Source organism: Pan paniscus, chromosome 1 (assembly GCF_029289425.2).
Source record: "Pan paniscus chromosome 1, NHGRI_mPanPan1-v2.0_pri, whole genome shotgun sequence".
Lineage (NCBI taxonomy): Eukaryota > Metazoa > Chordata > Mammalia > Primates > Hominidae > Pan > Pan paniscus.
Genome location: NC_073249.2, coordinates 73,570,717 through 73,595,955, shown reverse-complemented (window position 1 = coordinate 73,595,955; position 25,239 = coordinate 73,570,717). Strand labels below are relative to the sequence as shown.

Here is a 25,239-nt window from a genome sequence, read left to right as displayed (position 1 = left end):
TATAGCATATCCACCACCTCAAATATTTCTTCTGAGAACATTTAAAATCCTCTCTTTTGCTATTCTAAAACATACAATTCATTATTATTAATTATAACCACCTTGTTGCACAACAGAACACCAGAATTGATTCTTCCTGTCTAACTATAACTTTGTACTCACTGACCAACTTCTCCCCTCTCCCCATCCACCTCTAATCTCTGTTAACCACCATACTATGCTCTACTTGTATGAGTTCAACTTTTTTAGATTCCGCATGTAAGCAAGATCATACAGTATCTGTCTTTCTGTGCCTGTCTTATTTCACTTAACATAATGTCATCTAGGTTCATCTGTGTTGGTGCAAATGACAGAACTTCCTGGGTCTTTTTAAGGTGGAATAGTATTCTAGAGTGTGTGTGTGTGTGTGTGTATATATACATACAATATATGTTTTAAATTCATTCATCCATTTAGATAAATACTTAGGTTGTTTTCATGGCTACTGTGAATAATGGGACAAAGAAGATGGGACTTTTTTCATAGTGATTTTATTTCCTTTGAGAATATTCCCAGTAATGGGATTGCAGGATCGTATGGTAGTTCTATTTTTAGTTTTTTGAGGAACCTCCATAATGTCTTCCAATGTAGCTGTACTAATTACAATACCACCAACAGTTTATAAGAGCTCCCTTTTCTCCACATCCTCATTAACACTTGTTTCATCTTTCTGATAATGGCCAATCTAAGAAATGTGAGGTGATGTGCATTAATTTGCATTTCTCTGATGATTAGAGATGTTGAGCCTCTTTTTCTATATCTATGTCTTCTTTTCTATGTCTTCTTTTGAGAAATACCTGTTCAAGTCCTTTACTCATTTTAAAAATAGGGTTGTTTCATTGAGTATTTGTATATTTTGTTCCTTGTATATTTTGCACATTAGCACCTAATCCAATATATGATTTACAAATATTTTCTCTCAATAATTGGGTTCTAACACAGTGTTTTATACATGCTGGCTCAAATACTGGCTGAATGACTGAAAATAAATTCTTCAAATATTCTAAAGAAAATCAGAGTTTCAAGAAAGGTTTTCAGAACTTACTGAATTTCTATTACCTATCAATTTTAATGAGAAATTACAGGTGTATGAAGAGTATCCCCTATATTATTGCCATGGAAGTTTGCTTCCTGTGTTTTGTGTTTGTTTTTGTTTTAGTTCACAATCAAGATTCCTTAAGATTCTTCAATTATTTTACTGACTTTGGCATCAAGTTCAACTCCTTGGCATGGTTTAGGGTCAGAATTAAGGAAAGTAACCTTTAGTACTCACAAGAATAAAACAATCAAATGGTTTTACTACTCCCACATAAAGGTAAGCTTCATTAAAATACAGCAAAACACCATGTATGTTCAAAACTCTCCAATTTAAGTGTACTTGAGACTTCTTAAAATCTGTCTGTAATCACCTAACCTTCAAGGTTTGAGAAAAAGTATTAAATTGTATACAGATAATTTCCTGTATTGTCATAATCTTCCCCTTAAATAAGCATTAGTTCAATTTGATCATAAAAACATTTCATTTCCTGCATTAAAAAAAATTTCCAAATAAAATAAAGTTGTTGAACCAATAATAATTGCCAAAAAGTACTAAGAACTTAAGCATTAACATGAAGCAGCAGACATTGACAATGCATTGGTCATAGGTAATAATCCAGCCAAAGACTCACTATGCAAACTTAGGCAAGATGGCTCACTTTTCATCTACTATACTAAAGAGTCATCCCTGTCCTCCATATCCCTCCCAAGCATATATTCTTTCAATGACCAGAGATTAGTATAGTTGCATAGAATGACATGGGTAAACTAGAGGAATTTCTTAATATAGTCCAGAAGCTATTATGCAGTATCGTTTCTTAAATATCATTAATTTATTCAAATTATAAAATATACAAATTCACAAGGTATTAGATCACTATCCTACATATATATTTTTAATGTTAAATACTCTTAGCCTCCATAAAATGATTCCTTGTTTTTTCCTATTGTCCCTATACTTTGATTCGTCTGGAACTTTGTCAAAATTATAGAAATACAAATAAAAGGTATGTCTCAAAAATGTCTGATAGAGTAAATAAAATCAAAAGTGTCATATAAAAGTCTTACCTATATATTTTATTCATATATCTCCTCCTTCCTCTAGCACAGAAAATAGGCAATTCAGAATTCAAACTAATGCATGTCTGCATGACAATTTTTTTAAAAAAATGAATTAAACTTTCAATCAACAGCAATCTCTTATCAGTAAAAGCATTTTAAAGATGAGAGATTGTAGATCAAAAATTTTTATTTAGTACTTGTATTTTGTACTACATTTATTTACTACCTTAGAAAAACAAGACTTATTAGGCAAATTTAACTCCAGCAACTATCTGGATCTTATAAAGCATACCCAGCTGAAGGAGATAGAGAAGCTTCAACTAATACATCATTTTTCAAACTAAGTTATCCGATGTTCTGAACACACAGAAGAGACTAATAACTCACCATTCCAAAATTCCTTAAAGACAAAGAATAAAGCAATTATGAGATAACTATTTCTAAGACAGAAATCACATCAATAAGATACATTCAGAAATTTAAAAGCAAAGTTACCGCAATGGCTTTGACGAGAATTTGAAATCTAACGAATAGTATGCTAACGTTCGTCATCACACCAGATTTACAGCTAACCACAAAAGGATAAGACTAGGCTCATACTAAGCTAATGGCTTCATAGGCTTAATAATAAGTTATTTAGCTCTGCTTCCTATTCAATTACACATAATAATAAACTAAATAATATTTAAAGAGCCTAAAATCCACATTTGTTAATCCATATAGCGTCCACCCAGTTTACCGCTCTCAAAAATTCAGAGATAATCAAACCTGGTCTAAGTATGTTTCAATATAAAAAAAAAATCAGCATTGTCCTATTTGCCAGGACGAGAACCTAACAAAAATGTTTTGCTTTATTATTTAAATAAAGTCTGAGCTAAAAAGTTAAAAAATGTCTAAAATATTAATAATACTCTAGAACGGCAGATAGGATATATATCCTCATAATCACCCTCCCATACAAAAGAACCAATTCCTCTTGATAATAAGTAAAAGAGACTATGCTTGCCTACCAATCTCTAATTTACTCATTATTTGACACAAACTATGCAACAATAAAATGTAAACTATGGTTTATACTGAGAATTGTGAAGACTTTCTTCCTTAGAATTTAAAACAGATTAAAAAGATTCTAAGTATAGCAGTCATTGGTTTGATTAATTCTACGGAAAGTTTGAAATGGATGAAAGCTTAAAAGGTTAAAAAATTCAACTGATTTTTTTTTTAAAAAACATACCTCACCTCAATGAAGCATGGCTGATAGCTTTTATAGCAAGATTAAAATAATTAACCTATTAAGTATACTACATGTGATGCTTTAACAAATTCACAAACTGTGAAAATTAAATGACATTCTAGGTTAGGTAAATATTTACTCAAAACCTTGTATTTAAGTCCTTATTATATATAAATAAATACATAAAAATGTGGAAGTATAAGAAAAAAACAATACTCACAGGATTACAGTACAGCATGGAAAACATGTATTTTTTCCAAAGTAATACATATTATAGAAACAGAATCAAAATAAGTAGAAATCTTTACAAAACAAAACAAGTGGTTAATTCTATCTCCTGCTTCCTTTTCCCTGCCCCTAATTTTTTAGGGAAAGGGCATCTGAAAAAAGAATAGAAAGACTTCACCCTAGGTTTGGGGTCTTTGGGGATAGTTACTTAACAGCTGAATCCAGGAGAAGTTTCTAGGCAAAAGGAACAGTGTAAGCAAAGATACCCTAACATTCTGCTTTGAGAGTTACATACAATTTTAAAGCACAAAAACAATAGGCTGGGGCTAGGCAATTACGGAGGGTTATGCAAAGAGATGGATCTAAACCAATGTACATGATAGGCAGCTACTGAAAAATTTTAAGCAGGAAAGAAACATCATATTTCTGGCAATAACACATAAAAGGATAGGTTAAAAGATTATTGCTAGATGAGGTGACGCTAAGGATCTAAACAAGGCAGAAGCAGTAAAACAGGATATGACAATTACAGCTAATCAAAGTAGGCAGAATATGAAGTTCTGTGGGGGGCTGGGAAAGGGAGAGAATACCATTATCTGGCTTCTGTTTTTCTTTTTCATTTAAATACATAATCTAAACATAAACCCAGAATCTATGTAAAGGATTCAGTGACCTGACATATAATAAAGATACTCATTACAGAAAACTAACAAATCTAGAAAAGAGCTTTTGTAAAGTAAGCCTGCTTAAAAGAGAGATCAAAACTTTTTAGTGAGGAATAAGAACAAAAACTGTCTGGCATTTAAATAATAAAGCTAATAATTCTGAAAGAAAAAAGATTAGTAAAATTGCAACTACATGCTATTGCTTAAAGAAAAATCAAATATGAATAGTATTATAAAAGATAATATTTGTCTCAGCGTGTCTGATTTCAAATCGTAATCTTAAGGATCATTTTCACTCAAGAGTATTTAAGGGCTACATCATTTTTCCCAAGTGCCTCTCTCAATCCTTGAGTAATATTCACATCACTTGTTTAGAGAAAATATCAAAACACTCTTGAAGAAAATACTGTTTGCCTATTTTCCCTTCTTGAACTGCTAACCCATTTAACTCTGCTAGAATCTAATTTAATGACAGCTTTGCAAGCAATTTTAGCAATTCTCCAACAATATTTTCATAAACTTCATGAAATCTAGTATGTTTTACAAGATCTGCTACTTTATTTTACAATACAACCACTCTTACCTCTTCTATCAATAAAATCCTAATGCAAACCAACATCTCCTCTCTTCTGGACTGCTACAATGCTTCCTAACTTTTCTCCCCAGCTTCCAATGTCAAGGGGTTGAGAGGGACACATCTTCTCTGTCCTCCACACAGGGATCCAAATAAACATTTTAAAATCTAAATCAGATCCTGCTCAACACTATCCCATAACTTTCCATCAAAATTAGTCTTTACTTGATTAATGTGTCAACTTAAATGTCACCTCCTTGGAGAAGCCTGGCTATGAAAACTAAAACAGAATCCTCTTGCAAAGCCCTACCATGCCTAACTATTCTTCCTAAGGTAGTGCAGTCATGCATCACTCAATGACAGGGATACAGTCTGAGAAATGTGTCATTAGGCAATTTTGTCATTATGTGATCATAGAGTATACTTACACAAACCAAGATGGGGGTATGTATGTGTGTGTGTATATACACACACACATATATGAATATATACACATATATACACATATGTACGTATATATACTACATATACACACATATGTACGTATATATACTATATATACACTATATATACACATATATACACATATGTACGTATATATACTATATATACACATATATACACATATGTACATATATACACATATATACCTATATGTACGTATATATAGTATATATACGTACATGTACGTATATATAGTATATATACGTACATGTACGTATATATACTATATGTACATATATGTACGTATATATACTATATGTACGTATATGTACGTATATATACTATATATACACATATATACACATATGTACGTATATATACTATATATACCCATACACATACGTATATATATACGTATGTACACACATACGTATATACGTACGTATATATACATATGTACACATATATATGTGAAAAACCAATGTCCCAGCACCATTACTGAATGTCAGTCATTTCCCCTACTTGATCTGCAATGCCAATATCAAGTGTCATATATTAGGTCTCTTTATGTGCTCTATTATTTTCTTATGAGATCACCGTCATATATGCAGTCCATCACTGAAACGTCATTATGCAGTGCATGACTGTATTGTATGTTATATACTACTACTATGCTATACATTGGCCCTTTTAGTGTCTCCCCCAACCTCCATACACACATCCCAAAATGTAAGCTCCAAAGGGACGAGGACTTTGTCAGCTAGATCCAACACCTAGAATAGTCCCTAGCACATCAGAGGCATTCAATAAATAGAGCAATTAAGTAAATGCACTATACTGTCACAATTTCATAAAATCCAACAATCAGTGAGAGACTGAGTAACAAAGATCTGGAAACAATATATACAAAAAAAATTTGCTACTGTTAAACAGAGAGGAAAAAGACAATGGGAATGAATCATTATTAGTGAACTTTTTGTGATGTGACAACTTTTTCTTCCCTGTATGTACTTACATAATAAGTATTCCATTGACAAAGATCCTGTGCATATCAGAACTGAATTCAAGACTTAAAGATAACAATATACACAGACCAAGTCATTCTCAAATGTTTCAAAGAAAGTAAAATATAGAAGAAAATCGGCTGAATTACACAGCTAAAATAACACCAGAATTAACGAACTCACAAGGATTCTCCATATTATAATTAATGGGAAAAATGTCAAACCTCTGAAGTCTCCTTAACTAGAACATCCCTGCACCCTTTCTGTACATGATGTACCGAACTAGATCCATAATAGCTTTCCTAAAGTGATAAGGTTTCCGAAGGTTATTATAATCTACCATAGTAGAACTGGACTTCCTGATAGTACACATTACCCTAAAACTATTTGTCTGATAAGATTCCATTAAATCGTTATCCTAAACAGAGAGTGGATTTAACAAATCAAAAACAAATGATTTCATGTAAAACTGTTCTTAGTTTGAACATTTCAAGCATAAAAATTCAAAACTCAAGATTCAGATAGCATATATTTCATGAAGTAGGTTTTACAGCTAAAAGGGAAACACACACATTCACCATGCTTTACAAATACCTACTACTAAATGAAACCAGGCTTTATTCTAAAATCTTGGGAAATGGTCATGACAAATATAACCCTATTCTAATATCGCATATAGAAGAATTAATTAATAATAAGTAGTTATAAGAAAATACCAAGGAAATCTAAACTAACAGATCTGTCTACTGCCCTCATTTTAAATGTGGGAAAAGTGATCTGTCCAATAAAATTTAACAAGTTAGGGGGAGAAGTCCAAGGTTTTATTTTATCACATTTTTCCCTAATATTACCACTTCATGTTCTCAAATTTAGATTTTTGAATGTCATCTGACTTTAATTCACAAGATATTTAAAGCTATCATTACTTTAAGAAATTCATCAAACTTTTAATCCAACTGTGAATTCATAACATTATAGTATTCTACTCGCTAACTCTTCCTGGCATGAAATCCAACGCATTAAGGAAACAGATGGGCCATATGAATATCATTTCTAGATCATGACCAAAGTAATTTCTCAGGGGTTTCATACACTGCATGGAAAAGGCTCCTAAAGGACTAGACCATATGCATACTTTGTAATATGAATTCTAATCAATTGCAAGTGTGAAGCTTGTACCTGTGTGATGGAGAAGGAGCTTCAAATTGAGGCACTGTGCTATCCTCACTGACAGGAGAGTATAAGCCACTCATTTCCTGAAAATAAAATTATTTGAATTATAGTAGATATTTCAAATAGAAGATATATAAATCAAGAAGAGGCATGATATATTCCTTTCTATTCCCAGGTTTTCATCAGTCCCTGTTTGTCTCAATATCAAATTTCTGAAGGCTTCCTCTCCACAGAATACAAAAGCAAGGACATGTGAAAAGTTAAGAGACAAGCCTTTTCCATGGTACACAATCTTAAAGAACTATAAATTGTTTACTAAATATTGTTCATCAATGAAGCCACCACATGCAGAAAAAGATAAATGTAAATGTAAATATTTTAAATGACATGTACATTATACTATGTGAATAGTGAACTAGCATATCATTAATTCAGGTGATAATCTATTGATAAATGTTAAGATAAATATGACAGTAAGATAACTGGATCATCAGGTTCAACTCTTGAACATAAAAACACAAAAAACACCCAGAATATGTCAGTCTCTGCTTTATACATATTCTTCACAAATATTAAGATTGAAATATCAGCTTTGTTTAATAATGACTTAGACTCTAATTTTTGATCAGTAATCCAGAGGAATAGGCCTAATCAACCATTATATGAATTTTATCTCTCACACTGACAACCTAGCTTCCTTTTTTATGTACTAACTTTGATTAATGAAAAAATAGCAAATTTTAAAATGCCACTAAAGATGCATAATCAGGTAGAATTATTTCTAGCTAATGCAACCTCAGCTCAATCATACAGTCAGGTAAGTGACATAAATGTGTAACAACTTAAGAATGCTACAGAGGATACTGAACATCCACTAAATATTAAATCCATTAATCTTAAACATGTTCTATGTATCAGCAAAAGAAAATTATAATACATATAAATAACTAAAAACACAAACTAAATTAATAAATACAGCCAAAGGCAAAAACTTCAAATCATAATACCCTATAAGACTCCCAAGGGTCCTCCCATAAATTTCCTTAGGTAAACTATATTAAACTGTAAATTCCCAGAATACTGGTAATGTATTCTTATATTTCTCTTTTAATTAACCTTAACTCCTAGAAATGCGCAGAGTAGGTATGTAAAAGTTATTAATAAAAAAAGCATTTTAGTGGTAATAATTGACAGTTTTAAGTTATGATGGCACTCCAAGAAAACTGAGTGATTTTTTTTGTCAGTCTAATCGAGAAAAATTATGGCAATAAAACATTGTAAAACAAATTTAGACTATATTTTATCAAGTGTTCAGAATGTTTTTTTCTACAAAAATTCATCCTCAATTAAAATGAAAGTAACAGCTGTTACTTTCTTCCTAAGACCAATCCCATAAACTTAACACAGCAACTTAATGGAAAGGTGACAATTTCATGAAATTGAAAAATTGCTAAGGATGTGAGAAATTCTTGATTCCTTACTTCCACTCTCTTAATATCCTCTTCCAAAACACTTAGCTCCTTCTGGATCTGTTCCAGTTGCTGCAGATTAAATAGAGAGAGAAAGACAAAAAAAAAAAAGCCTAAGCCAAACCAAAATGGCATCACCATGATCATAAAATAAATTTACATTAGGAAAATAATTTCTATCAAACTTGGCACTAATGGCAAATTAACAGGAGGGATAACCATCAACAAAATATAGCTAGAAGTTCCCATTTTTTAATGCAAAGGTAGAGAATTATGTGAAAACACAATGTTGTACTTCTTTAATACAACAGTTTGATTTTATAATAAAAGTATGAGATGAATGACAGTGACTTAAAAAAATACAAGATAGCCAAAGAACTTTCACATTACCTCATTTAGTTGTTAAACAGAAAAATTCAGCATGTCAGTTGTTAATCACACTTTTTTTTTTTTAAATAGAGATAGGTTTCACTATGTTGCCCAGGCTGGTCTCCAACTTTTGAGCTCAAGCAATCTGCCCGCCTCAGCCTCCCAAAGTGCTGGTATTACAGGCGTGAGCCACTGCACCAGAACTTTAATCACACTTTATAAACAAAGATTAGTCTGACAGAGGTTAAATCCCCTCACCCAAAAGCAACCACAAGTCAGTATCTTAACACTTCCTTCTTAAGGGTTTTAAAAACATATTTGAGTTAGTATTTTATCTTTTATATCTCACCTATTAAACCACTAATAATTTTCCATGCCACTAAAATGCAAACATTGTAACTGTTGAATAACACTTAATATATTGAACCATTCCCTTTCTCATTAGAGATTTAAGTTGCCTGCAAACTATCATATATAATTCTGGAACATATTGTTCTTTCAGATTTCATTTCATTTTCAGATTTTATTAAAAGGTTACTTCAGATTTTATTGAGAGTATTAAAAATAAAATTATTCAATCAAAAGAAAACTGCTTTCCAGAAACACTATACCAATTTAAATTCCTAACGCCAGGATGCGGTTGTCTTACTCTAACCTGGAAATATTGAACAAATTTATAAATGTAAAATATTAACAACTAATACTTATATATTACTGATTGCCAGATGTGAAAATGAAGCACAGAAAGGTTAAATGATTTGTCCAAAATCATTCTGTAAGTGGCAGAACTGGAATTCAAATTAAGGTAGGCTTATTGTTCCAGAATTCATGCTTTTAACTACTATTCTTTACTACCTATTGAAAACAGTACCTTATTATTAACTCATTTCTTTAATAACTGATAAGGGCAAACAGGGTTTTTTATAGACTTATTAGTATTAGTATCTTCTGTGGCAATACAGGCAAAGTTGGTAATATAATTAGTAACTTACTCATTCAAGTATTTACCAATTCTAGGCACCCTCCTAAGTACTGAGAAGAACAGGATCGAAAAACAACTGTAGCCCTTACCCTGAGTTCAGTCTAGGGGAGATGGCAAATAAGAAAGCCAATAGTTGAAATATCATAGCAAGCATTATGATGATGGTATACAACGTATTAAGGGAATATAGACCACATCTAATGTAGAGCTGGTGGGGTAAGAAGAGGACTAGATAACTAAAATTTGATTGAAAATTAAATCAGAGGCTGAGCCTTAAAGGACTAACAGAATTCTGCCAAGTGGAAAACAGTGAGGCATGACAGAATAAGCAGAGTAAATAATAACATATGCGAAGGTACAAAAGCTATGAGAAAGGTAAATAATAAATCTGAAAGGCAATAAATAAAACTGCTTAACATCAATAAGTATAGTCAGAAGAGATAAAAGCAAAACTGAAATGGTAGAAAACACCAATGTTAAAGAGATGGGCAAAGGAAGAAGCAGCATTAACAATCAAGAAGGGCAAAGTCGCAGCCAGAAAACCAGGGGAAATGACAGTACCATTGGAGAAATCAAGGGTTAAAAGAGTGATTAGCATTTTCAAAAGCTTTCAACTCATCTATCTACTTTAATAAACTTCCTGCCACCTTAAAATATGTCACACAATGCCACCTTAACTGAAACCCTGCTCACTGTTAAAGACACTGTCTGTCCTGAAACTCTTTCAAATAACGGCTGCTCAATTGATAAAGTCTCTAAAGCCCCAGAGTTTACAGGACTTATTAATAGATAGGAACTCACTATTTCTACTCCATTCCATGGCTATTTCCAACAATTAGTCTTCCGCCCTAAAATTAGTTTTCCACCATAACATAAAAACCACTCTGTCTAGCTCATACCAAGCAGCCAAATCCCTGTCCACCCACTTGAGCCATCTATAAACATCCCAGTTATTCTCCACCATCATTGAAGCCTTTGGGTTCATGGACATTTTCAACTCCAGCATCCAGTGATGCTGACCTCTAATTCAGCAAAACACTCCCATGGTAATCTCTTAAACATTTTCATTTAACTACCTTAAAATGTTCCACTCTTGAAATTTTTATTTAAACAAATGCTTTACTATATATAAGAGGTCTTTAGAATAATTGCTTTAAAAAATACATTTAAAAAGAAGAATGACTATCTGACAAAAGTCTAATATCCAGAATCTACAAGGAACGTAAATAAATGAAAAACAAAAAACAAATAACCCCATTAAAAAATGGGCACAGACATAAACAGACAATTCCCAAAAGGCAACATACAAGTGGCCATCACACATAAAAAAATGCTCAACATCACTAATCATCAGATAAATGTTAACAAAAACCAAAATGAGATACCATCTCACACCAGTCAGAATGGCAATTATTGAAAAGTGAAAAAACAAAAACAAAAAAAACAAAACAAAAACAAAAACAAAAAAAGAGAAGCTGGTGAGGCTGCAGAGAAAAAGGAATGTTTGTACACTGCTGGTGGGAATGTAAATTAGTTCAGCCACTGTGGAGACCGGAGTTGGGAGATTTCTCAAAGAGCTTATTAAAAGAGAACTACTATTTGACCAAGTAATTCCATTATTGAGTATATATCCAAAAGAAAATAAATCATTCTCCCCCAAAGACAAGTGTATTTGTATGTTCATCATAGCTCTATTCATCACAGCAAAGATTCATCAATGCCCATCATTGCCCATCAACGGTGGACTCAATAAAGATGTGATACAGAGACACCATGGAATACTATACAGCCATAAAAAGAACAAATCATGTCCTTTGCAGCAACATGGATGGAGCTGGAAGCCATCATCCTAAGTGAATTAATGAAGTAAGAGAAAACCAAATACCACATGTTCTCACTTATAAGTGGGAGTTAAACATTGGGTACTCATAAAGATGGTTACAACAGACACTGGGAACTACTGGGGTGGGGAAAGGAAGAAAGGGTTGAAGAACTAACTGCTGAGTACTATGCTCACATTTCTGAGTGACGGGGTCAATCATACCCCAAATTTTAGCATCATACCATATATCTATGTAAGAAACCCGTACATGTACTCCCTGAATCGAAAAGTTGAAATTATATTTAAAAAGTAAATATCTGTAATATCAATAGCCAAAGACAGCCAATATTACTTGTATGATAATAATTGAAATCAAATTAATTTTTATTCTGCTTTTGAACTTGAAATTCCAGAAAAATTTCCAATGTGACCTGAAATCTCAAAATATTAAACTCTAATGTCTTCTCTGAAAATAATGTTCCATCTCCTAATACCTCAAAGCTTTTACTGGATCATATACCTATTGTTACATATGAAGGCTTCTATACATAAGGTGAACCTCATAAAACTGCCAATAATAAAACAATTTTTACTTCAAAAACAGCAATTTCATACGGTTCAACTTAAAAATCAAATAACGAAGGCATGGTGTTGTCCTGACAGATATACAGACAGAATGCAAAACAAAATGATATAACCTATCCATAAGAAAGTCTGACAAGGTATCAGGCAAGAAATATTAAAAAGAAAAAAGTTTGGAAGACTGAAAACTGTTGAGAGAGCACATATTAAATTTGAGGTGTTTCCATTTTAAGATGAGAATTCTGAAGGGATTTGGAGCTGTAAATTGTAAGGGCATCAGTCCAAGACATTTTAGTACTAGTAAATAGAAAAATGATGAAGGACAACCACTTCAAGGATGTGGAAAGAAAAAATGGGCTAAATTCACTCTGTAAACATAACCCCAGGAAGGAGAACTTAGAAGAAAAGTCTGAATATAAGTCCAAGAATGTTTTAAAGATATATGAAGAAAAGTTCAAGAAGCTGAACTGCTATTATCTAAAGGAAAATCAATCACAAATTAGGAATGATAATAAACTCCTAGATCACATTTATCTTAACACCATTACAGAGTTTGGTGCCACTCAGAAAAATAAATAAATATATAAGATGGAGGACTAAGACAATGCTATTTGAGGGCATGGGACTAAAGAATCAATAGCAAGCACTCTCTTAACACTGTGCCAAAGCCCAAAGAAAACTTTTAGAAACATTTAACGTAACGGTAAAGAGTAAGTAAGTCTCAGAATCCCTTACGAAGATAATAGATAGACTCTCCCATTACTGACAATGGATTTGGTGCAGGTAGGTATCATTGGTACTCAACTGACTTTCATTAGTGCCTTGATAAAGATATGCTTAAGCATTAAACTCATTATTTGAATTTTTAATATAATTTTGAATACATTACATATAATTGTTCCAAACTGAACAAAAGAATACACCATTACACTTTCAATGGGGAAAAGCTGATTTTAAAAATCAAGCAAGGCTAGGTGCGGTGGCTCACGCCTGTAAGCCCAACACTTTGGGAGGCTGAGGTGGGCAGATCACCTAAGGTCAGAGTTCAAGACCAGTCTGGCCAATAAGGTGACACCCTGTCTCTACTAAAAATATAAAAATTAGCCAGGCGTGGTGGTAGGCACCTGTAATACCAGCTACTTGGGAGGGTGAGGCAGGAGAATCTCTTGAACCCGGGAGGTGCAGGTTGCAGTGAGGCGAGATAGTGCCACCGCACTCCAGCCTGGGCAACAGAGCAAGACTCCATCTCAAAAAATACATACATACATACATACATACAGCAGCAAAACTTAATATATGCTAATTCTAAGAGAGTTACTACCAAAAACAAAGCATTTAGCCATATGAAGTGCACACTACAGCAGGCCAAAACCCTTGTCATCCCATACTATCACTCCACAAACACTCACATACTTAATATCTAGTTCCTGAAATGGCAGACCTGATTAAAAGACTTCATTTAACCCTTTCATAGCACTTTTTCTTTTCTTTTCTTTTTTTTTTTTTTTAAGACAGGGACTCATTTTGTCACCCAGGCTGGAGTGCAGTGGCACAATCTCAGTTCACTGCAGCCTCTGCCTCCTAGGCTCAAGCAATTCTCTCACCTCAGCCTCCCAAGTAGCGGGGACTACAGGCACACGCCACTATGCTCCACGAATTTTTTTTTAATTGTTTGTAGAGACAAAGTCTCACTATATTGTCCAGGCTGGTCTTGAACTCCTGGCCCTCAAATGATCCTCCTACCGTCGCCAACGTGTTAGAATTACAGGCATGAGCCACTGTGCCCAGCCAACATTTTGTTTTAAGCTGAGAAGAAAACAGAAAAAGCAAGAACAAAACCAAATAAATAAATGATAGAGTAGTGAGGGGACAAAATAAGATGGCTTATTTAAGAGCAAATGTAAACAGATGTCAATACCAGTAGGCTGATAAGTTACAAATATATGATGTAATAGAGAGAGCAACCACTAAAAAATGATACAAAAAATTTACTTTAAAACATTATAGATAAATCAAAATGGAATTCCGAAAAGAAACTGTTCAAAAACCCATGGAAAGAAAAACAGAAAAGCAACAATAATAAAAAAAGAAATATAAAACAAAAAATAAAATGACAGGCTTATGCCATAATATTTATATTAAATAAATGGCCTAAATACACAATTAAAAAACTGAGCCTGGCAGAGTAGATTTACAAAGCATAGTCCAACCATATGCTATCTATAAGAAATTCACCTAAAAGATAATAAGCCAGTAATAGGTATAACAAGGAAAGAAAGACCTGGTATGAATGCAGGAAATTCTCACCACACATTTAACAACTTTACAATGAATCATGCAACTGCAGAAAATGCATTCTTTTCAAGCACAAGTATTTCAAAATTTAACCAATTACCAGTTGGTACAGCAAATATTATATTCAAAGAAAGAAAACACAACTTTCTGACTACAATGCAATTATAACAGAAATCCAGAACAAAAAAAAACCAAAATCTCAATGTTCAAGTAATAAGACATTTGTTTCTAAATAAGCCACAGGCCTAAGAAAAAAATATAATGAAAATTAGAAATTATTTTGAACAATAATAAAATATGATGCCAAAACAATTAGGTACAGGTTAAAAAATAAGAAACTATGGCCCTAAATGCCTACATTAGAAAAAATAATCTGCATAATAATATGCATATCCACCCAAGCCAACAGATTAGGAAGGAACAAAAAAATAAAACCAAAGAAAGCACGATGGAAATAATAAAGAACATAAATAAAACAGAAAACAAACAAAATAGAGAGGAAAAACAAAGTCAAAAGTTAGTTATTAGAAAAAAAACCCATATAATTGATATATTCCTGGCAAGAATTGATCCAACAGAACAAGCAAGAGAGAGAGAGAGAGAGAGAGAGAGAGAGAGAGCGAGAGAGAGAGAGAGAGAGAGAGAGAGAGAGGAACAAGCAAAATAAACACTGCCAGGAATGAACCCTGGTGACATTAAAAACTTAAGACTCTATTAAGACCAATCTTACGCCAATAAATCTGAAAATTGAGATGACATAAACAATGACTAGAAAAAATTTAACAAATGAAAAGTGACATCTAAAACAAAAACCTTAATAAGAATGTAACTGTTCAAGTAACAGATTCAATAACTTAAAACTTCCCGCAAACAATCACAGGTCTAGACTGCTTCTCCAGTAAGATCTTTAAACATTCAAAAAAGATGTTCTTAGACTACACAAATTATTCCAGAAAATTTAAAAAGAGGATACATTTCCCAACACATTTGATAAAGCTAGCATAATCTTTATAGCAAAACTGGACAAGATATGTGTAAGAAAAAAAACAATCTCACTCATGAACATAGATGCAAAAATCCTAAACAAAATATAAGCAAACCAAACCATATAGAAGAGAATATACATAATGGCCAAGTTTGGTTTATATAAGGGGTGCAAGTAGGGGGACCAATTGTCCTGGTGGGGTTTCCTAGAATGCAGAACCTTCAGTGATATAACTAAGATATAACTAAGACACCCCTGGGCCAATCAGGATGGTTGGTCACTCTAGATGCAAAGTTGATTGACTCCCCAATGCTAAACCAAAGTAATTATTCACATTAACAGAATGAAAAGGAAAAATCATATGGTTGCATCAGATGCACAAAAATTCTGGAGACTACTCAACCCCACTCAGAAACTTTTTAAAAATTCTCTTAGCAAACTGGGTAAAAATTTACTACCTTGAGTGATAAAAAGTACCTACAAAAAACCTACAGAAAACTTCATACCTAATGGTGACACGTTGAATGCTTTCACTTTGAGATCAGCATCAAGACTAGGATGCCCCGCTATCACCACTTCTATTCATCATTGTACCGGATGTCCTAGCCAGCAGAGTAAGACAAGAAAAATAAATAAAAGATATAAGGATCATAAAGAATGAAACTAAACTGTTATTATTTGCAGATTATGATGTGTACATAGAAAACATACAAGAATCTACAAATAGAATTAATGAGAGTTTAACCAGGTTGCTGGATATTTTTAAAAATCTGCATGTAAAACCCACCTGTATTTCTACACACTAGCAATAATAAGAAACTAAAGTTAGAGACACAGACATCATTTACAATAGTATCAAAAATGACTAAATCTAAAATAAAGATGTGTAAGACTACCCTGAAAAATACAAAAATTTTAAGGCTATTTTAAAGATCTAAATATAGAGGGAAGTACCACATTCACAGATTAGAAGACTGAATACTGTAAATACACAGTCTCCCAGATTTATCTAGTCAAATTAATCCCAATAAAAAGCACAGTAAGTTTACCATGGAAACGTACTAGCTGATTCTAAAATTTATACTGAAATGCAGAGAGCCAGGAATATCCCAGACTTTAAAGAAGAACAGCAACTTAATTCAAAGCTCTAGTATTTAATACAAGGTGGTATTGCCAAAAAGACCAGTGAAGCAGAAAAGAGGACCTAGAAACAGACCCATACATACATGGACACATGATATATGACAAAGGTGAAACTTCAGAGTGATGAAGAAAGAATGGACTTTTTAATAAAGGATGCTTGGGCAGCTAGATATCCATATGAAAATATCTCTATACCTCACATTATACACAAAAATAAATCTTCGAGTATAGATCTAAATATGAAAGATAAAAGAATAAAGCTTCAAATAAAGAACAGCATAGAAAAATGTCTTCATGACCACAGGTGGAAAAGACTTCTTTAAGTGACACAAAACACACTAATTATAACAGATAAGATAAATTTCACTCTATTAATATCAGAAACTTCTGGTCATCAAATGACACCATTAAGATAATGAAAAGAATGCAACCCAATTAGAGGGAAAGATATTTGTGATAGATAGATCTGACAAGATGTATATCTAGAATATATAAATATCAAACCATTAAGAAAAATCAAACAAAAAATGTAAAAAGTTTTAAACAATTACTTCACACACAAACATAAAAAAACCCAAATGGCCAATCAATGTAGTACTAGGTGCTCAACCTCATAAGTCATCAGGAAAATGCAAATTACAACCATATAACAGTATATACCCCAAGATTAGCTAAACTGGAAAAAAAATCTACTGGTATCACGTACTGGCAAGAACACAGTGCAACAGAAATGCTCATACAATGCCTGTAGGAAGAATAACTAATACAACTTGTTTTGAAAAAATATTTTGGCATTATCTATTAAATTTGAAGATACACATATCCTATGACTCATCAATTCCACTTCTAAATACATTCCATATAAATATGTATACTAACATAAACCTGGATACACATATAACATAGTAGTATTTTTTTGCCAACAGCCCCAAACTGAAAACAACTCAAATGACGATCAACAACAAAAATGGGGCATATTCACTTAATGGAATACTATACAACAACAAAAATCAACCAACTACAGTCATATACAACCATGTGGATGAATCTTAACATTTAGCCAAAGAAGACAGGAATAAAAGATTACATACTGCACAAGCACACTTAAATAACGCTCAAAAACAGAGAGACCTATGGATACTCAGGCAGCAAAACATTAAAGAAAGGCAAGAAAGTGACTACCATAATTATCAGAACATTGGTTACCTAATGGGCAAGGAAGATGACTGCAATCCAAAAAGGGTGGTCAGGGTGCTTCAGCCGTTCTAGCAGTATTGCATTGTGCTTACAATGGTGGTTATACAAATGGTCACTCTACTGTAATTCTTTAAACTATAAATTTGGTTTATATACTTTTTTGTGTTTTTCATATAAAACTCGTTTAAAATTCAATTCACTAAAATTCCAAGTAAAACCAAAAGGAAACCAAGACTCATCAGAACGATTATATTACAGTAAATTTAATAGGTATCAAAAATTTCCAAAAGTACATTTTAAAATTAAATCAAATGAAACAGCAGGGAATCATTCAAATGCTGGTACAAATTTGCACAGAGAAGACTGGCTTTTACATGGAACCCAACACCCTTTTGTTTAATCTGACCATGAAGGAAGACTAACATGTTCATTTAAATATATATAACTAACAAATGCTGTTAATAGGCAAGTTCTAAGATGGCCTCCAAAGATCCCCACCTCTTAGTATTCACACCCTTGTGCAATTCTGAGTGTGGAATGAACCAATGATGTGCTTCTAACAAACAGAAAACAGCAAAAGTTTTAGGATATAATTTCCAAGATGAAGTTACAAAGAACATGTGACTTCTGTCTTCAATATCCTCTCTTGCTTTCTTACTTGTTCCTTTTGAGAGGCAGCCAGCTGCCATGTAGTGAGCTATCCTATGGAGAAGCCCCTGTGACAAAAAAATTGTTATCTCTTTCCAAAAGCTGATGAGTGAGCTTGGAAAGTTCCTATCCCAGTCAAACCTTGAGATAACTGCTCCCTTGGCCAACACCTTAATTGCAGCTTGGTAAGAAACCCAGAGCCAAGGCACCCAGCTACTCTGAATCAAAATTCTAGACTCAATATATTAAATTTTTCATGTTTTAGGACATCAAATTTGAGAGTAATTTGTCACACAGCAATAGATAACTAATGCAAATGCCTATTATGTGCCTTGCACTTTCCATTCTCTTAATATTCTAAGGAGAATCAGTAGGAAAAAATAAAACTGAAAATTAAATGGCCGTAAATTACTAGCCAGTTGTGACAGTGGAGTACTCATTATCCAAATGAGTTAAATGAATCTTAACATTAAATCCAAAAAGCATATTTAACTTCTCTGATTGGTATATATCAATGTCTAAAACTACACTCAACAGAACTCCAATTAAAAGTTACAAATGAAATCACCAAGTTAATTTTCAAAGTTTGAATGTCAAAAGAAACAATTTGCCTCCTGGTAAATCTGTATTTTACTTGAATAAGTTCAAGTATATAAACCATATTACGGGTCCTAAGACCTGTAACAATTATATTCATTTTGAAGATTAAACACACAAATAGACTTACATGCAAGAAGAAAATATAACCACTCACTTCAATCTGTCTGCACTAAAACATATTTTCTAGACTAAAGCTTTTTATAATTACAAATCACTATAGTACCCAATTCCAATTATTGTGAAATTCAAGAAGTTTAATCAAAGTAGTAGATAAACGTTTACAATTTGTTACCTAGCTCCTCAGAATTTCTTGTGTAATTAAAACTAAAAAAGTCACTCAATCACAGATATATCAAAATCAAGAAAACCAAAATGTATTAATGACAGTACAATCACTGTACACTGGAGGCACAAATATCCAGAAGTATTTGGAACTAGTATGTTTCTTGGTTAACCCACCTACTACAAGAAAATATGGTCCAAGAGAAAAGAAAAAAAAATTAATCACAAACATTAGCTTAGATTCAAACCAAAATCAAGCGAAAAAGTTCTACGGCATGATTCATCCAGAAGTTTAATAACGGAAATATAAAAACACTATGCCAAAGCTATAAAATCAAAGTCAATATCACAGATGGTGTTGTGGGAGGCCATGGGCCACCACATCAAAGGCCAAATGAAGATCACACGGAATAATTAATGTTGGAAAGGAATTCTCCATTATCTCTCCAGAAATGCAGATTGCCAGGCTCCAACAGAGCCTCCCTTAATCTGAACATGCATTTTAGCAAGATCATCAGGCAACTTTCTTTTTTTTGGGCCAGATTCTCGCCCTGTTGCCCAGGCTGGAGTGCAGTGGCGCGATCTTGGCTCACCACAAGCTCCGTAACAGGCAACTTTCACGCACATTGCCATTTATATTGCACCACCAGACATTTAAACAAATGAATGACTGGACATCTTCTTCTTTCCTACCACAAAAAAAAAACCTGAGACACAAGTAAATCTTAAATTTATAACAGATGTTTGTTAGTAGGAATATTAAAATCACAACTAAATTAGCAACAGTTGAGAATAAGAAAAATATAGTCACAAACCATATAAAAAATATTTAGCTATTCAACACTTCATCATCCAGTAAAACATCTCTTATCTATTTATTGTCAAAAAGAATAAAGACAGCCCAGAACATAGCACATAACAGACAATTTACACATTTTTAAATGAGTAAAAAGTATCCTAATTAGACAATTCTTAACATAAACATACCAGGTTCCAGCCAGTTAGAAATTAAAAAAAAAAAAAAAAGTTTTCAAAGTTATTTTAGCATGCTATCCAGAGCACAGGATTTTGACTATTTAATTTTCCCATATTTTGTATAGTGTGAAATGACTGAGAAATTTTATAAATGTTAAATTAGAACATGCTCGCTATAAAACTGTTGATACAAAATTGCCTTTTAACTATCCTCCATGAGTTAGACCTCCCAAGTTCTAAATAGGTAGCTATGTTTTTACTTGTTTTTGCCTACATATGTTTTTACCGTAAGAAAAAAACTATATCTTACCTAAGGCTTTATTATCTAAATTTTCCTAAGTTTTCTCTTCATGGTGAAGGGTAAGCTGTTATTTAATACATCTATTTTCAATTCTTTATAGTTTTTAGGTAAGTTATTGCAGTCAATCTTACTGATAACTTTTCAGCACATCTCCACAAAATGATTTTTTAAGTGTCAAGTTGTAAAGAGAAAAGAAGTTAAAATAACAAATCTTAAGGAAACCTCCTAAAAATTCAAATGCTTTTAAAAATATTTAAAGAAATTTTTTAGCCTGAAATGCTTTTACAAAATGGGAACAGTTAACAATAGTAAATAAAACATTATGTAAAACACACAAAATAATATACCTCTCTCTTATTTCTTCTTGCAACCTTGAGGAATTCCATAAGAATCTGTAGTTGGGCTGCATGTGATTCCTACAATAGAAAATTATAATTTTTCTTTTAAAAAATATAACTGAGTTGAAAGTTTTCTTTAACACCATAGCATAAACAGTATGAAGCAAATTTATGCACCCATTTAAGTTTGTCTATTATTTCTATTTAATCAGTTTTCCCATTCCATTTGCTAATTGGCATTTTTAAAAGAATCAATTTTCTACAAAACTAACTAAAACTAAGAAACAGGTGTTCTAAATTACATCCCTTATCTAACATGCTGAAAAATCTTTTCACGGATAATGGCAATTCTATTTCCTGACTCCTAGCCTTCTCTTCCCCAACTGAAGTAAGAAAACATCAAAACAAAATTTACAGTGAAAGTAACATAGCTTATAGACACTAAAATCACTTTCTCCATGAGAAGTTCATTTGCAGAGGTAAGTGTAATAAATAGAGATAAACCTATACCTTTCACAAGTCAAATTTACTATTTCTAGTTATTATCTACTTATTCACAGATGTGAGAATATATTTCTATGGAAGATCTCAGGCAAAATCAAACATCTGAAAACAAAAAAATTTAATATAATCAAGTGGACAGCTTGCGGGTAGGAAGTAACTCAAATTGGTAATTGAGACAAAGATAGAACAGATAAATGAAAGTATAATAAGCCTTGACATTTTCTGAGTAGCAAAACATAAAAACACAAGTATGTATCATTTACTGTTAAAATTCACAAGAACCAGGAATTCCAGGTTAATCTGATAAAAATATATAAAATAATATCAAAAGCTAAAAATAAAATAACAATAAGAGATAGTTTATGAACAAACATCATTCTAATTTTTTCTTATATACTTGAAAGGGAGAATAAAAAAGCCCAGTGGAGCAATTCCAAAACAAACAAAAATATGTGGAAAAAAAGATTAATAAAATTTTCATTTGCCTGGCTATGCAACAGAATTACCTGGGGCATTTGTTAAAACAGACACTGGGTCAGATTTTTAAAATTCTGATCCTGTTGCTCTAGAAAAGGTTCCAGGAATTTTTGTTAAACAAGTGCCCAGATGTTAAGAATAAGTCAATTAAAATCTGAAGAATCACTAAGATATAACACGTACTACAAATAAGCATGACCACCTCACACCCACTTCCAGAGTCTATGCCTCTTGCAGATCTTTGGATTTTAAAAAATAAGAGGCAAAACAGATCAACGTAATTTACAAGTCAAGGCAAATAAGGAGAGATAAAATATGAACTGACAATCACAACAGGATAGTCCAATTAAAATAATATAACTGAATTAATATGTTTTACAACTGAATAAATTTCCAAAACATAGAATCATGAAGATTGAAATTTTTTCTTGCATGACAAACTGACTTTGACTGGACCTTAGACCCATTCTTCCCAAGTGAGTTAATCTGTCACACAGAACAAACTCACATGGGCTCTGTCTCAACAATGACGACAAAGCATCCAAGCCTTCCACATTGTTTGTGGGACTTCTCTACACTGGTTATCTCTAACTATCTATGATTATTTGTCTAGAGGACAAAGACCACGTGTTTATTTAAAAAGTAACAACTTTATACAAAAAGTAACTCCAAGTTAATAAAGTGACAGTTCATTTACAAAGGAATTATACAAACTATCTTCAAAATTATAAATCTGAACACTTCATTTCAATCTATTAACTAGAATATGTAAATATGACAAGAATGCAATTAACTTGTAGAAAGAAGGAGAAAGTTCCCAAAATGTCAATGTAAAAGGAAAGTGGGGCCAACTACATACACCAGGAATTCACCACATGACACCTTCTTCTGCAGTTTAATCTTTTTAAAGGAAGAATTTCAAGAAAAGGGATGAATGGCAAATATGAAACTACAATTTCACATATAAATATGAAAGAAAATTATAAAAAAGAGATAGTGGAAGAAAAGAGAATGCTTTAAAAAATGGAAAGAGTATAACCAATTATACCAAAATGTCTAGCCATATAATGTTCTATTAGAACAGGTGCAGAATTTTTAACATGAAAGTAATCCCACCACTAAAAATGAAAGTCCAAGAAGTCAATTCTCTAAACATCTCTTACAATCGTCAAAACTTCCAAAAAACGTGTAATGATCATTTAGCCCAATTCTCCCATTTTCGGATAAGGAAGCGTGTAAGAAAAAGAATAAAGAGAACTGTATTTAGAAAGAAAGAGAGAGAGAAAGAAAGAAAAAGGAAGGAAGGAAGGAGAGAAAGAAAGAAAGGAGAGAAAGAAAGAAGGAAAGAAAGAAAGAAGGAAGGAAAGAAAGAAAAAGAAAGAAAGAAAGAAAGAAAAAGAAAGAAAGAAAGAAAGAAACATATTTAGAATTTTACTCTCTACTCTCAGTACTCTACAATACAGCAAGTTTTTGTTACACTTGTCCCATCTGGTTCAGTTAAGCGTCTCAAGAGGGAGCGTATCTGCTATGTGACATGAAATATGCTTTGAGTTTTTATAGAACATTGGTCTTCTTTATTTTCCTACCCTTCTCTGCAACTAAATTTTGTTGTATTCTAAAAGAAAAAATTATCCTTATTATGGGAATGGAAGCAACTGCCTGATCAGAGCCTAATATAATTAAATATGTGAATTGCCTATTAAACTCTTCTTATTCCAATTCCATGCTTTAGTATCCTTCGGTTATATGGCAAGTTAGATGTCTTTCCAACTGGGAGAAAACACATTGGTCATAACTATGTAAATAACTAATGTAACTGATTTTTAAATATTTCACTATAAATGAGTAATTTGGTCCTTACAGGTTTAGTTAGCATGAGTTCATCTTCCCAAGTACAGTTCACTCTACAACAGTCGTCTCAAGAGTAGAACAACTGCCATTTTGAGGGCATTTTTTTTTTTTTTTTTTTTTGCATAAGACTTTCTAAGCACAATGGCATACGCAAGTTATTTAGAAATATAGAATTGTTGGCTGCAAAATCCTAGCACTGCGGGAAGCCAAGGCAGGCAGATTGCGTGAGCTCTGGAGTTCAAGACCAGCCTGGGCAACATGGCGACACCCCATCTCTACAAAAAATTCAAAAACTAGCTGGACATAGTGGCATGTGCCTACGGTCCCAGCTACTTGGGAAGCTCAAGGCTGCAGTGAGCAGTGATCGCACCATTGCAGTCCAGTCTGGGTGAAAAAGCGAGACCTTCTCTCTCCTAAAAAAAAAAAAAAATTATACATAATAGAGAGTGTGTGCAGTAAATAAAAACAATTAAAAATTGAAAAGATTCCTTCTGGAAAATTGATATTAGGGACTGGGAGTAATGGAACTAGGGACTGTTGCTATTTGCTATAAATCTTGTTAATAATGTTATGACACTGTAAAGTAGAAGTAATTATTACTTAGATTTTTTTTTTTTTCTTGAGAAAGAGACAGAGCCTCACTCTGTTTCCCAGGCTGGAGTACAGTAGCACGATCTCAGCTCACTGCAGCCTCCGCCCCCCAAGGTGAAGCAATTCTTCTGCCTCGGCCTCCCAAGTAGCTGGGATTAAACATTCGCACCACCATGTCCAGCTAATTTCTGTATTTTTAGTAGAAACTGGGTTTCACCATGTTGGCCAGGCTGGTCTCGAACTCCTAAGTGATCTGCCTTCCTGGCCTCCCAAAGTGCTGTAATTACGGCGTGAGCCACTGTGCCCAGCTTAAAATTCTAACCAAAAAAACCCTAGATAACTTTATGTGTGTTTCCCCTACTTGGGT

The 25,239-nt window shown here is 32.9% G+C and overlaps 1 protein-coding gene across 8 annotated transcripts in view; it reads right to left on the bottom strand.

The window, feature by feature from the left end:
• Window positions 1-25,239, bottom strand: part of COP1 (COP1 E3 ubiquitin ligase) — a 277,806-nt gene that overhangs the window by 188,055 nt on the left and 64,512 nt on the right. For 4 of the 8 annotated variants that reach the window (XM_034941231.3, XM_008978351.4, XM_034941252.3 and 1 more), the window contains 3 exons: window positions 21,459-21,527; window positions 8,943-9,002; window positions 7,468-7,544 (listed from right to left, as the gene is read on the bottom strand). In XM_034941231.3, coding sequence (XP_034797122.1) covers window positions 7,468-7,544; window positions 8,943-9,002; window positions 21,459-21,527 — 206 coding nt within the window. The remainder of the gene's footprint in view (window positions 1-7,467; window positions 7,545-8,942; window positions 9,003-21,458; window positions 21,528-25,239) is intronic. The other 4 variants (XM_034941240.4, XM_034941236.3, XM_063598396.1 and 1 more) reach the window with 3 other exon arrangements.